The sequence below is a fragment of the Bison bison genome, unplaced genomic scaffold (genome assembly GCF_000754665.1).
Source record: "Bison bison bison isolate TAMUID 2011002044 unplaced genomic scaffold, Bison_UMD1.0 scf7180017864482, whole genome shotgun sequence".
Lineage (NCBI taxonomy): Eukaryota > Metazoa > Chordata > Mammalia > Artiodactyla > Bovidae > Bison > Bison bison.
This window is the reverse complement of record NW_011495042.1, coordinates 4,785,174-4,799,348: the sequence shown is the minus strand read 5'-3', so window position 1 is coordinate 4,799,348 and position 14,175 is coordinate 4,785,174. Positions and strand designations below refer to the sequence as shown.

Genomic DNA, 14,175 nt, shown 5'->3' with positions numbered 1-14,175 from the left:
CACGGCACCCTCTGTGTGTCCCTTTCTCAGAAAACCACAGCCCAGAACGGCCACAGCTCCTTCCTGCGAGGTTCCTACAGGAAAACCTCTGCCCTCCAGTGCAGCAGCTACTGGCCTGTTGAACACGTACTTCATAAATGCAGGATGCCAGTATCATTACATGGTCATCAGGGGCCTATGGGGCCGCTCCTCTGCCCCGTGTCTCAGAAGCACACAGTCCACCTAGGAGTGGAGGGTTCAGATCTGCTTGGATACATGGAAACACAGCTCTTGCCCCAAGCAGAGGGCGGGACCAGTGCGAGAGCTCAGGATTGAGACCTGTGGGCTCAGCAGAGGGCAAAGGGCTTCCACAGAACCCGTCTCCCTGTGCATTCTTCTCTCTGTGTGGCAGAAGCACCAAGAAACAGGCCTGGCTGAGACAAGTGGGTTTGGAACACTCCTTGTGTCGTTGCGGTTACCTCTCCCAGCCAGGCTTCCGGTCCGAAATCGCCTACTCTAATAAGCAAACTAATTCATATTTAGGAATAACAAAACAGTTTCCCTTTATCATGCAATCACAGTTCCCAAGGACAAAAGCATATTTGTAAACAAATATATTAGATGTAAATATTAAATGAAACAATGCATTGTTCGCAAGTCCCATTCTTTAACCATCTTTTCCCTGATCCTACAACAGTTTATCTGCTTAAGGAAATGGCTCTTATTGTCAGTAAATATGAATACCAAATAATTATGCTATAACTACATTATTTCATCTTAACAACTCATCACATGCACAGATTCACTCACTTATAACACCGACGTATTTCCCACATCGACACGATGGTCGGTGCTCATTCAGGACTGTTCCTCCTGGCCCACCTCTGGCTCCCTCACCTGGACCTCCAGTCCTGGTGCTCCCTTCCCTAGGCTGGGGAACCTGGACTCTGGGCCTAAGGAGCAGAGTGTGGGACCTGCAGGGCTGTCAAATCCCCTCTCACAGCGAACCAGGAGACTTCCCTGGTGGCACAGGGGACGGGAATCTGCCTGCCCAGTGCAGAGGACAACGGGTTTGATCTCTGGTCTGGGAGGATCCCACGTGCTGCGGAGCATCTAAGCCCGTGCGCCTTCAACTGCTGAGCCTGTGCCCGAGAGCCCGTGCTTCACAATGGGAGAAATCACCGCCATGAGAAGCCCGTGCACTGCCGCTAGAGGGCAGCCCCCGCTCCCCGCACCTAGAGAAAAAGCCCGCGTGGCAACGAAGACCCAGCACAGCCCCAAATAAATAAAAGCGAACCCGGTGGGGCTGTTCTTCCCCCAGCCCCCTTTCTCCCCAGCGTCTCCGTGGTGTGGTTGGGTGCTCGTCGGCTGGGGAAGGACAAGCCTCAGGTGGCTGCCACCCTGGCCCCCTGCTCGGGGGCCCCCTTGACACCTTCCCAGCAGCCCCGAGGCCCCTACCTCTCATGAGGATGTCCTCGGTCAGCGGGAGGCCGTGGGCCTCGCAGACCTTCCAGCACTGCAGGTAGACCAGGAAGGTGTCCACGCGGGACCTGTTGAGGATGCTCCCCATCTCCCCGTGGACTGTGGTCGGCAGGCAGTGCTCGTCAAAGTGCTTGTCCCCGCTGCGCACCAGGCGGCACTGCTCCATGTACTGGATGGAGGGGAGGGCCAGCTGTGGGGAGAGTGGAGGCGGGCACTCACTCCTCCTCGCCTCCCTCCTGGCCCAAGGCAGATGCGGAGCCTCAGGCGCCTCTCCTCCCCCAGCCCGTGAGTGCAGCTGTTGATGTCAGCCACTGGGGAGGAAAAATCACCCCTGATCAAGGTGACGCCTGCATAACATGTGAATGGGCCGGGCACAAGGTTCTGTGTGCACAGCTCCTTACACAGAAGTGCACACGCGACTGTATACACATACAGAAGGCTCCTTTGCGTGTGTGCTAAGTCGCTTCAGTCGTGTCCAACTCTTTGCAACCCCATGGACTGTATGTAGCCCACCAGGCTCCTCTGTCCATGGGATTCTCCAGGTAAGAATTCTGGAGTGGGTTGCCATTTCCATTCTTCAGGGAATCATCTCGGCTCAGGGATCGAACCTGGGTCTCCTGCATTGCAGGCAGATTCCTTACCATCTGAGCCACCAGGGAAGCACTTAGTGAACAGTGCCTGATGCATCACAGGCTCTCAATAAAAATTTATTGGGTGAATTAATTTATACAATCAGTTCTTCCTTCCTTCACTCAACATGTGTTCCTGGAGTGCCTACTCAGTGCCAGGCCCCAGGCCAGGTTCTTGGATTCCAGCTGTGATGAACATGCAGTCCTGGTCTCAGGAGTCAGTCGTGATTCAACAGTTGGAGGAAGGGAACTCGGGACTTTCAGAAACATCATATCAACTCATCTTATCAGAAACCTTGGGAGGCAGGTGTTGTTCATACAGACAGAAGAGGGAACGAGGAGGTAAGGAAGCTGGGACCCCCAGAGCTCCCCCGGCCAGAAGGTGGGGCATGTGGGCCCGGCCTGCCCGGTCCCCAAGCCCCGTCCCTCTCCTGTCGGGGTGGGCACCTTGTTCTGCCGCTTCCTCTCTCGGTAGTGCTTGCCCACATCTTCCATCTCCTCCAGTGTCATGGGCCGTGCCTCCATCTCCGTGTCGACCACGGGCACCGTCAGCAGGTCCATCTTGGGAGCCTCTGGGGGTACATTCGCCTTCTGCTTTGGGGATGAACTCTGTGTGGAGCCGCTGTCATTGGATGATCTGGAATCTAGGGGTGGAGGGAAGAGGCAGAGGAAGGAGGAGCTGAGAGGGTGCCCGGCCATAGAGCCCATCGGGCAGTGAACCAGTGTTGCCGAGCGGGTGCCTTGAAGGTGTCCCTTCTTCGGGCTCCTCTGTGGCCTTCTCCTCCCTCTCCCGCACCCGGCCCAGCCTTCCCGTTTCCGTTCCCATCCTCCAGCATCCTGCTTTTCCAGGCCTGCTTCAGGCCTCTGCGGCCCCGGGCAGAAATGAGATCCTGGCCCTGCTGCCTTCTAGATTTGAGACTGTGGCCCGGCAGTCAGCCTCTCTGAGCGTCAGCTTCCTCCCTGCACGGGTAGGGGCGGAGGCAGACACGCACCCTCTGTTGCGGTGGTCAGGGTGCTTTGCTGCAGAGGCAGACACGCACCCTCTGTTGCGATGGTCAGGGTGCTTTGCTGCCGAGCCAAAGACCACTGCTTGTAGGTGCTGGCCAGGTTATCCATCGTGATGCTGTTGTGCTTCCCCAGGGAGCTGAGGTAGACCACAATGTCCTCCACCTCCTGGTTTTTCAGAGGGACTCCAATCTGAGGAGACAAGAGAAGCCCAGGTGGGCAGCCTGGCTCCAGATGTCCTGCTAGGATGGCCAAAGCCTCGCCAGCCTGGCCCCGCCTCCCCATCGAGTTTCATCCTCAGGCGCTCCCAGCTCACATCCAGGGTCCCTGTGAAGGAGCTCAGAGCCTCTCCCCGGGGCCCTGCACATTTCCCACCCTCTGCCTTGACTCAGGCGTTTCCCACTTTCTGCCTGAACAGCTCCCATCCCTCCTTCCAAACCCCGGTCCAGACGTGTCCCCATCTTTGCAGAGGCTGTTACTTCTCCCTCTGGCCTGCCTGCCCACTCCATTTCAATCTCAGCCTTCCAGTGCCGGACTGGAAGGAGGATATCACATCTGTCATCCTTGTCTGTGAGGGACACAGAGGCCTCCCTTAACTGAAGTAAAATAGAGTCGGAAATCTAATGCCCGGGACTCTTTTAAGGGTGGCGGGCAAACTTTGGAGGAATACGATACTTGCCAGCAATACTGAATATTCAAGAAAAAACAGTGTGAAAGGAAATGTATCTTTGCCAACTTCTTTACACTGTAGATGTTATTCTCTGTGCTTTATTTAAAGACGATCAGAACTCACCTGGTGCTAAAGGATTTAGTGTTTGAACTTTTTGGTGACGTTGAATTAAAGACCCTTTATTTTTTGTTTTAAATGCTTTGAAATGTTGTTTAGATAGCTACATGGTATAAAATGAAAGCCTGAAACTGCTGGTGATTTTAGACTAAAAAAAGTGTAGCATTCCCCTTCTTTCCTAAAGTTTTTTTTAAAGGTATCATGTATTCAAAATATATAAAAGTTTAAGTCACCCAGACCAGGAATCGGCAAACTTTTTCTAGAAAGGGCCAGATGGTAAGTATTTTAGGCTCTGGGAGCCATGTGGGTCTCTGTCATCACTACTCAACTCTGCCCTCCTAGCATGAGAGCGGCCATGATAACGCATAGACAAATGTGTGTGTTGTGTTCCAATAAAACTTTATTGACAAAAAAACAGGAGACCAGTTGGATTCGACTCCTGGGCCAGAGTTAGCAGAGCTCTGCTAGACCAACAGGACTTCCTGTGATGATGGGAAGATGCTCTGTCTGAGGGGTCCAGCAGCAGAGCAACTGCTGAGCACTCCAACTGTGGCCACTGTGCCTGAGGAACTGGAGTTCTAGTTTTATTTATTTATAGTTAAATTGAATTTTTGAATAACCCGACAAGGTGTGGTCTGAGGACCCACACCATGGGCATCACTGGGAGCTTGTTAGCGTGCAGCATCCTGAGGGGGCTACTCTGGTGGTCCAGCAGTTAGGACTCCCTGCTTCCACTGCTGGGGGCCCAGGTTTGATCCCTGGTCGGGGAACTAAGATCCCATAAGCTGCATGGTACCTCTCCCCATCAAAAAAAAAGAAGGCAGTATCTTGGGACCCCACACAGAGGTACTGGGACAGAAGCTGTGTTTTAACAATACCCCTATGTGAGTCACATGCTAGTGATGGTTCCAGAAGCTCTAGAAGGTTCTACAGGCAGGAATGAAGATCCAGCTCTCTCTGTGCTCAGTTCTGGGGTCTCACTGGCAAGACAGTGATTCCCTAAGCAGCAGGCTGGTTACAAGGCTGGCTCTACAGACTTCCCCCTCAGGTAGGGCCTTTCAAGGTCAGACTGGGGCAAGGTGGCTTTAGGGGTCTGATGGGGGGCTCAGGTTAAGCCACACATTCCAATCCGGCTTTACAAATAATGCGGGGGATGTCAGAGCAGGATAGTGCCGCAGGGCTGTGGGGGTGCACCCCCACCCCACCTCAAGCCAGCAGGGGAGGCGCTTACCGCCTTGAGAGCCACGATGAACTCCTCTCGGGAGATCTGGTGCTTGCCCTGGTCCACCTTGTGAAACAGCTCCAGGATCCTGATCTTGCGGCAGTGCAGGTAGGAGTACAAGGTCGACAGGGCGGGGGGTTTGGGCAGTCGGAGCTGGGGCACCTGCCGGCGGGAGGGTCGCTGGCTTTTCTTCTGAAAGAGGCAAGAGAGGGGGGCAGAGGGGAGCGTTCAGGAGACACCACGGAGCTGGGTCCCCAGATTTAGAAATGGGAAAGAGAGAGGCCGAGCCACGCCACCCAGATGGCAGGGTGCAGGGCAAAGGGCGTGGGCTTTCGGCAGGCACGTCCTGCCGCGGGAGGCCTGGGCCGCTTGGCTTCTCTGAGCCTCCAAGTTCTCATCAGGCACAAGAGGTTTGGACAAAATGAGAACTAGAACTTCATTCTTATCCCCATCTCTCTTGTCAGACCAGTCACTATTATAATCCCACTGGGCTCTCAGCGCATCAAAATATGAGCCCCTGCCTGAAGCCGCCTGGGGCCTCTGCTGCCCCTACTCCCCAGCCTCTGGCCCTGGGCCTCCCGCCTGGAATACCTCTCCCTTCTCTGTCAGAATCCTACTGCCCCTCCCTTCCAGGTAAACGGGAATACAGTCAGCCCTCCAGGTCCGTGCACTCCACATCCATGGATTTAAAAACTCCAGAAAGTTCCAAAAAGTAAAGCTTGAATTTGCCATGGCCATCAACTATTTATGTCATACTTAACATGATATATATAACTATTCACATGACCTTTACATTATATTAGGTATTCTAAGTCATCTAGAGATGATTCAAATGTAAGGGAGGATGCTCGTGGGTTATACGCAAATACTCTGCCCTTTTATATGAGGGTGTCGAGCATCTTCAGATGTTGGTATCCATGGGGTGCCCCCCAACAGATAGCAGGGTAAACTACTCAGGAATACTGTTCCGTTAGTGTGGTGGAGCACTTGACAGTTTACAAAAGGCCTTTCTATTCCCTAGCTTACAGCTCCTCAGCGGCCTGGAGTCTATCAGCGGCCTGGCGTCTATCAGTGGCCTGGAGGCAACTGCAGAGTCATTAATCTTTTGTGTCTGCCTCCCCCACTAACATGTGAACCCCCTGGGAGCAAGATCACATCTTACTCAGCTACATCCCCCACCTCCTATGCTTGTACTCAACAAAGCCCCCAGCCCTGTGCAAGCAGGCAGTAATGGTTTGCTGAATGGAAAAGAAGGATGCCGTGAATTCAATAGTAGGTATTAGCTTCCCTTTGGGAAGCTTCCCTTCCCAAATGAAGAAACAGGCTCAGCGAGGTGAAGCGACTTGCCCAGGATCACACAGCAAGTAAGCAGTGGATTTCTAACCCAAGTCCTGTGCTTATACCTAGAGGCTGTGCTGTTGGCAGGAAAGGGTGTGTGAGAACCATGAAAGTTGGGTTTTGACTATGATTACACCAAGGACTGACTCTGAAGTTTGGGGGCTAACCCAAATGAAACTGGTAATTCTGCAATAATAATAAAAATGACAAACGTTGAACGAGGGCTCACTATACGCTCGGCATGTCTCAGGCACCTTCTATATATTAATCCATTTGGATGTTGCAGCAACCGTGGGAAGCAGGCACATTGGTCCTCCCCATTTAAGAGTTGAGGAAACCGAGGCCCAGATCATATGGCTAGGAAGTAGCAGAGCTGGGTTTAAACCCAAGTTATCTCACCTCTTATGCCAGCTTTACCTAAACTGGGAGAATTTTCAAGTGTCTGTGTTGGGTGCATTTGGAAGATGAGGGCTCTGGCTACTGACTGCCAGTTACTATCTCTCTGGGCTTGGACAATGTGTGGCCTCACTGAGCTTCTGTCTTCATATTTATAGAGGGAACAATATGTATATACATACAAATTCATATACAAATGTTGTAAAAGATTTTCTTAGAAAAGAAAAGATTTATAAGACTTTCTTCCAGTCTCACAACTGTGATCTTCACAATAGCCCTGTGAACACATGGTCGGGTGTGTGTGTACATGTGTGCGTGTGTGTGTGTGTGTGTGTGCGCTCAGTCACATCTTACTCTTTGCGACCCCACAGACTGCAGCCCGTTGGGCTCCTCTGTCCATGGGATTCTCCAGGCAAGAATACGGGAGTGGGGTGCCCTTCCCTTCTCCAGGGAATCTTCCTGACTCAGGGATGGAACCCGGGTCTCCTGCATTGCAGGCGGATTCTTTACTGTCTGAGCCACCAGGGAAGCCCAACAAAAGATCACAAGTACACCTCCTTTTCAGGACTTCTGTCCCAGGACTCCCCTGGACTGGGAGCGGGGATGGTGGGAGTTAGGGTGAAAGATCCCCACCCTTCCTAGTCTGAGGGAATGAGTGACAGCAAGCCCCTAACACCCAGAGTGTCTGCGCCTGGCAAACGGGGCTGCTTACCGCGGTGTCCCTGATCATGGCCAGCTGGCTCGGCAGCCGAGCCACGGGCTGCTTCTTGTGGATGTCACGTAGGACCTTGGCCTCGGACAGCGTGAGGCTGGCCTTGTTCTGCAGCCACCTCTCGACGTTGCCAAACGATTCCAGGTCCTTCCGCATCTTCAGCCTTTGTCTGAGCCACGCCCTCGGATCCTCTGGCTGTTTTTGGGTGTCCCCGACTTCCGGGGCTTTGGGGCTGGGGGTGGGCTCCACGGGAGTCTGGAGTTGGGGCGTGGGACGGACGGGCTTTGGAGCCTCCTTCTGTGGCAGGATGATGACCCGCCGGCGGCTCCTGGGCAGGTGGAAGTCCTCCTGCTTGAACTGTTTGAAGCAGTGGGCGATGACCGCTTCGGGGTTGAACACTGGCTCCTTGCTGGCATTTTCATCATCCAACAGGGACTTAGACTGGTAGAACCCTTGGGGGAAGAGGGTTAGAAGGTGAGTTCCTATCAGGATGAGGACCACAGGAGTCAGGAAGGAGAAATGCTTCAGCACCAGGCTGTGTGTCAGGGTGCCTGGCTTCCAGGCCTGACTTCATTGTTGCCTTGCGATGATGGTGAAAATATTTACATCTAATGTGACTGGGCACTCCCTGCAAGCAGGCACTGTGCCAAGGGATTTCTGTGCTTTCTCATGGAACCCGTCTTAGGTTCGAATCTTACTCCACTCGACTCTGCCTGCGCCTTACTCATTGGCAATCAGAATGATCTTTTTAAAATGCCATTCTGATGGTCTGAACATCTGAGGCAGCCTAGTGCTGTAAAGAGCAGAGGCTTTGCAGCCAGAGTGCTCTGGCCTGAGTCCTAGCCCAGCTGCTTATGGGCAGCATGATCTCTTATTCTTTTGGTCTCAATCTCTTCATCTGTAAAATGGGGATAATGATGGTACCTGCCTTACTGTGTGGTAGAGATGTTTAGAATCTGTTCGTTTATTCATAACGCTCAAGCGTGCTCAGTCATGTCCAACTCTCTGTGATCCCCCGGCCCTCCATGGACTGTCACCTGCTGGGCTCCTCTGTCCATGGGATTTCCCAGGCAAAAATACTGGAGCAGGTTGCCATTTGCTCCTCCATGGGGTCTTCCTGATCCAGGGATTGAACTCAAGTCTCCTACACTAGCAGGCAAATAATTTACTGCTGAGCCACCAGGGAAGCCCTTGGTTGATGTTTATCTTTTCCAGTACACTGTGAACCAGGATCTCATCTCTCTTGTTCCCTGCTGGAGTCCCAGCGCCTCCACAGTGCCAACATAGACTGGAAGCTCAGTAGATATTTGGTTATTGTTGCTTAGTCACTCAGGCATGTCCAACTCTTTGTGACCCCATGGACTGCAGCATGCCAGGCTTCCCTGTCCTTCACCATCTCCTGGAGCTTGCTCAAACTCATGTCCATTGAGTCGGTGATGCCATCCAGCCATCTCATCCTCTGTGTCCCCTTCTCCTCTTGCCTTCAATCTTTCCCAGTATCAGGGTCTTTTCCAGTGAGTCAGCTTTTTGCATCAGGTGGCCAAATTATTTGAGCTTCAGCCTCAGCATCAGTCCCTCCAATAGATATTTGGGGTTCATTTCCTTTAGGACAGACTGGTTTGATCTTCCTGTGGTCCAAGGGACTCTCAAGAGTCTCCAATGCCACAGGTCAAAAGCACCAATTCTTCAGTGCTAAGCCTTCTTTACGGTCTAGCTCTCACATCCATACATGACTACTGGAAAAACCATAGCTTTGACTAGATGGAACTTTGTTGGCAAAGTAACGTCTCTGCTTTTTAATGTGCTGTCTATGTTAGTCATAACTTTCTTCCAAGGAGCAAGCGTCTTTTAATTTCATGGCTGCATTCACCATCTGCAGTGATTTGGGAGCCCCCAGAATAAAGTCTGTCACCTGTTTCATTGTTTCCCCATCTATTTGCCATGAAGTGATGGGACCAGAGGCCATGATCTCAGTTTTTTGAATGCTGAGTTTTAAGCCAGCTTTTTCAGTTTCCTCTCTCACCTTCATCAGAAGGCTCTTTAGTTCACTTTGGTAAGTGAGTGAATTACAAGTGGATGGACCTAAAAGGTTGGCCCCATGATTATATCCATTTTACAGATTAAGACACTGAGCTCAGAGAGGCCAGAGGACACACAGTTGATTAGTAGCAGAGGTGGGACATGAACTTTGGCTTGCCTGGCCCCAGAGCTCAGCTCTTAGCCATTTCTTGATATTACCCCAGGCTGTGACCTAATCCCACTGAGTCTCAATTCTTTTACTAAAATGATATAAACTCTGCTCTAGCAACCTTCCAAAACTGTTATGAAGAGCAAATGAATAACAGGTGTGGGAATGTTCTAAAATTCAGAAGGAGCAGAGCATTACTATAAAAAAAATCTTAAAAAAAAATACTGTCACCTGCTGCATCATTTTCCTGCTACAATGAAAACTCTCCTGCTTAAAACCTTTCTGTTACTCCCAGCTGCCTCCAGGATAAAGTTCAATCTCCTTAACGTGGTCCCACCTGTCGCCCCCGCCCCTGCCAACCCCCCTAATCTCGCCAGTGCTGCCTCCTCATCCCTGCTTCCTCACCTTGGATTGGTTCCCAAGCTAACCTGACTGTGGTTCCAGGGTATCCCCTTCTGCCCCCCCCTTTCTGTCTTTGGAATGCACTTCCCTTTCCCCTGCTCACTTGGTCACTCCCTACTTGGCCTCAGAGACTCAGCTCAGGCATCACCTGTCCCCAGAAGCATCCCAACCCCTCCCTCCTGCCCCTCTGGGTCCCAGAACCCCCAAGCTTAGCCCCCTCATAACATTTACCATATTTTTCTTGATGCCGATACTTTTTCCCAACAGCCTGTGAGTCTCCCAACGGTAAGAACTGTGTCTTACTTCCTGTGTATCCCCGGTACCCAGCCTGGCACAAAGTGAACAGTCAGTATAGTTGTTAAGTCTCTTTACAATGCACATGTGTTCCTTTCATAGTCAGAAAATAATTAGAATATGTATACATTAATGTGGACAGAAGTAAGCACTTCTCAACAACCAATGTATTATTTCTTTGACGACAAGATGCTGGGTTTGACTGAGAATGTAGTCATTCATCCAACCAGCATTTATTGGGAACTACCCGTGCTTTTTACAAATCTCTCTCTGAATTCCATCCTACCTCTCTGACTACTTATTCTTGGGCCTCTGTTTCCTATCCACTACTAAAAAGTCAATGGCTTCCAGGTTTACACTTGGGTGCTCTTGTTTTTTTTTTTTCAAACAGTCTCCTCCACTCTCATTTCTGTGGCCCCCATATGCAGAGGACTCTCATATCAATATTTATGATTTGGAATTAGCTCTGACTCTACATATAGTGAGAAGGAAATGGCAACCTACTCCAGTGTTCTTGCCTGGAGAATCCCATGGACAGAGGAACCTGGTGGGTTTCAGTCCATAGGGTTGCAAAGTCGGACACGACTGAAGTGATTTAGCATTCTACTTACAGTTGCTCCCAAAGCACTTCAACTTGTATGGCCGACAAAGAACTCAAACTCAACCAAGACTGAACTTATCTCCGCATCCCTGTCTACTCTTCCAGGAGGTTCCTTATCTCTGTAGAAAGCACCTCCATCTGCCAGGTAAACCTGGCTACCACCCTGCATGTCACCCTTGATTGCTCTTCCCAAGTTCTCTATCTAATCAGCCCCAAGTCCTGAAGTCCCCTCTCACCTGGCGCCTTTCCCTAGCCTCCCGGGTTCTTTGGCCGAGGCATTTGGGACAGCTCCCCACTCCCAACATTCCGAGCCTGCCAATTCATTTCTGCATTTGCTGATGCTCCCAATCTGATCCTGTTATTCTCAGTAGCTTCTCCATCTCCTGGCTCCCAAGATCTCCTGGGATCTTATCCCTTCTGACCCCTCTCACCACTCATCTCCAGCAGCACTTAAACTCTGAGCAGTTTTCTGAAGACACCATGTCTCTGGGTCTCTGTGCATGCTGTTCCCCTGGTCTGGAAGGCTTTTCCTCCTCCTTCTGGCTTGGAGGATTCCGTGTAAAGATCTCTTCCAGGACCGTGGAAGCATTCCCCGTCTCCCCCGCCTCCTCTGTGCTTAGCAGGTCCTGGGTATCACCCTTGAACCCAGTATTCATCCCTTCTTCTGGGATTATCCATGTATCTGTCATTCACCTCTAAAGTTGTGGTGCTGATCAACGACAGTAGGCTATTGTGCAAAATTTGAAGACTGATGTTCTTTTCCATGCCGCTTCTCCAGTACTGAATGTACTAAAGTGTGGTGAGGTAGTAGGGACAGTCCAGAGGGCCTGGACACCTTTCCCGGGGACATGGGTTGGGCCTCTGGTTCCAAACCAAGGCGACTCGGCCAGCGTCTCCAGCCCTGCCCGGGAAATCTGAGAAACACGCATGACCTGCCCCCGACTCCCTGGCAACCCCGCACCCAGAGAGGGGACGGCACAATGGGATACCCGTCCCTGTCCTAGCCTTCACTCCGCTTGCACCCGTCCACTCGGGGGTCAAGGGCTTCCTGGAGGTGGCGTCGATTCCCGGGAGCATAGGGTGAGCTTACGGAGCAGCGACTGGGACGCAGCCTCGTACTCTTCTTTAGAGTCGTCCATGGTCCCGGCGCTGGGAGCCGGCGCTGAAGAGCGCGTGTGAATATGTGCGTGAGCCGGCGCTGAAGAGCGCGTGTGAATATGTGCGTGAGCCGGCGCTGAAGAGCGCGTGTGAATGTGTGTGTGTGTGTGTGTGTTTTTGCGCGGGAGTATGGGGTATCTGAGTAATAACCAAGTTTGCAAGAGACGCGAGACCTGCGGAGCTTGGACGCAACTGTTGCCATGACTACGGACGCCCCGCGCTGATTGGCTGCGCGCCGCCACGTGGGAGAAGACTCGCACAGGGCCTGGAGTCCGGGAGAGAGAGCCTGGGACTGCAAGGGTCCTGGGAGGGTCCGGGAGCAAATGGTGTAGAGTCTCTGGCTCCGCAAACAAACAAACAAAACCCCGTTGGATTTCTTAGATTGGCCCGTGGCCCCTCAATCTGGAGTAATAAATCCCTGGTTTCCTCCTAAACCGTAGGGACTTTAGCAGGTCTCCACGTGTTTAGAACAGGCCCTCCCTCCTCCAGATAGACCCCTAGTGAATCCTGGACGAATAGAGGCAGTTTTTGGTATGCTTGGTCCCCGAAATACACGGTGCCATGCTTTGGAATGATAGAACCTGAGAAACACTGGGTTGGCCAAAAGGTCGCTTGGAATTTTCCATATGAGCTGAAGGAGAAGCCCGAAGGAACTTTTTGGCCAACCCAAAATTTGACCTGTCCATTGGATAGGCAAAAGGTGGTCTTATTCAAACAATGGAATATTAGCCATTAAACAGGAAGGAAGTACTGACACATGCTGCTGTGACAGGCTGGCACTTGGGACCCTTGGCTGCAGTGCTTATACCAGGACAAATGTCTCCTTGAGCAACTAAAAATATAAAGAAACTATACAAGGGACTAAAATGAACAGATAAGGGTTTTCTTGCTGGGGAGATGAAAATATCCTGGAGTTAGTGATGACGGTTGCACATTGTGAATGTACTAAAAACCACTGAATTGTGCCCTTTCAGATCAGATCAGATCAGATCAGTTGCTTAGTCGTGTCCGACTCTTTGTGACCCCATGAATTGCAGCACGCCAGGCCTCCCTGTCCATCACCAACTCCCGGAGTTCACCCAGACCCACATCCATCGAGTCAGTGATGCCAACCAGCCATCTCATCCTCTGTCGTCCCCTTCTCCTCCTGCCCCCACCCAATCCCTCCCAGCATCAGAGTCTTTTCCAATGAGTCAACTCTTTGCATGAAGTGGCCAAAGTACTGGAGTTTCAGCTAAGCATCATTCCTTCCAAAGAAATCCCAGGGCTGATCTCCTTCAGAATGGACTGGTTGGATCTCCTTGCAGTCCAAGGGACTCTCAAGAGTCTTCTCCAACACCACAGTTCAAAAGCATCAATTCTTCGGCGCTCAGCCTGCTTCACAGTCCAACTCTCACACCCATACATGACCACAGGAAAAACCATAGCCTTGACTAGACGGACCTTTGTTGGCAAAGTAATGTCTCTGCTTTTGAATATGCTATCTAGGTTGGTCATAACTTTCCTTCCAAGGAGTAAGCGTCTTTTAATTTCATGGCTGCAGTCACCATCTGTAGTGATTTTGGAGCCCAGAAAAATAAAGTCTGACACTATTTCCACTGTTTCCCCATCTATCTCCCATGAAGTGGTGGGACCAGATGCCATGATATTCGTTTTCTGAATGCTGAGCTTTAAACCAACTTTTTCACTCTCCACTTTCACTTTCATCAAGAGGCTTTTGAGTTCCTCTTTACTTTCTGCCATAAGGGTGGTGTCATTTGCATATCTGAGGTTATTGATATTTCTCCTGGCAATCTTGATTCCAGCTTGTGTTTCTTCCAGTCCAGCGTTTCTCATGATGTACTCTGCATATAAGTTAAATAAACAGGGTGACAATATACAGCCTTGACGAACTCCTTTTCCTATTTGGAACCAGTCTGTTGTTCCATGTCTAATTCTAACTGTTGCTTCCTGACCTGCATACAAATTTCTCAAGAGGCAGA

The 14,175-nt window shown here is 51.2% G+C and overlaps 1 protein-coding gene across 1 annotated transcript in view; it reads right to left on the bottom strand.

The window, feature by feature from the left end:
• EFCAB12 (EF-hand calcium binding domain 12) overlaps window positions 1-12,301 on the bottom strand; it is an 18,338-nt gene extending 6,037 nt beyond the window's left edge. The window contains exons 1-6 of the mRNA XM_010862453.1: window positions 12,126-12,301; window positions 7,551-8,002; window positions 5,114-5,296; window positions 3,131-3,287; window positions 2,538-2,734; window positions 1,438-1,651 (exon numbers count right to left, since the gene is read on the bottom strand). Of these exons, the coding sequence (XP_010860755.1) occupies window positions 1,438-1,651; window positions 2,538-2,734; window positions 3,131-3,287; window positions 5,114-5,296; window positions 7,551-8,002; window positions 12,126-12,174 (1,252 nt within the window). The 5' untranslated portion in view covers window positions 12,175-12,301. The remainder of the gene's footprint in view (window positions 1-1,437; window positions 1,652-2,537; window positions 2,735-3,130; window positions 3,288-5,113; window positions 5,297-7,550; window positions 8,003-12,125) is intronic.
• Window positions 12,302-14,175: the final 1,874 nt, after the last annotated feature.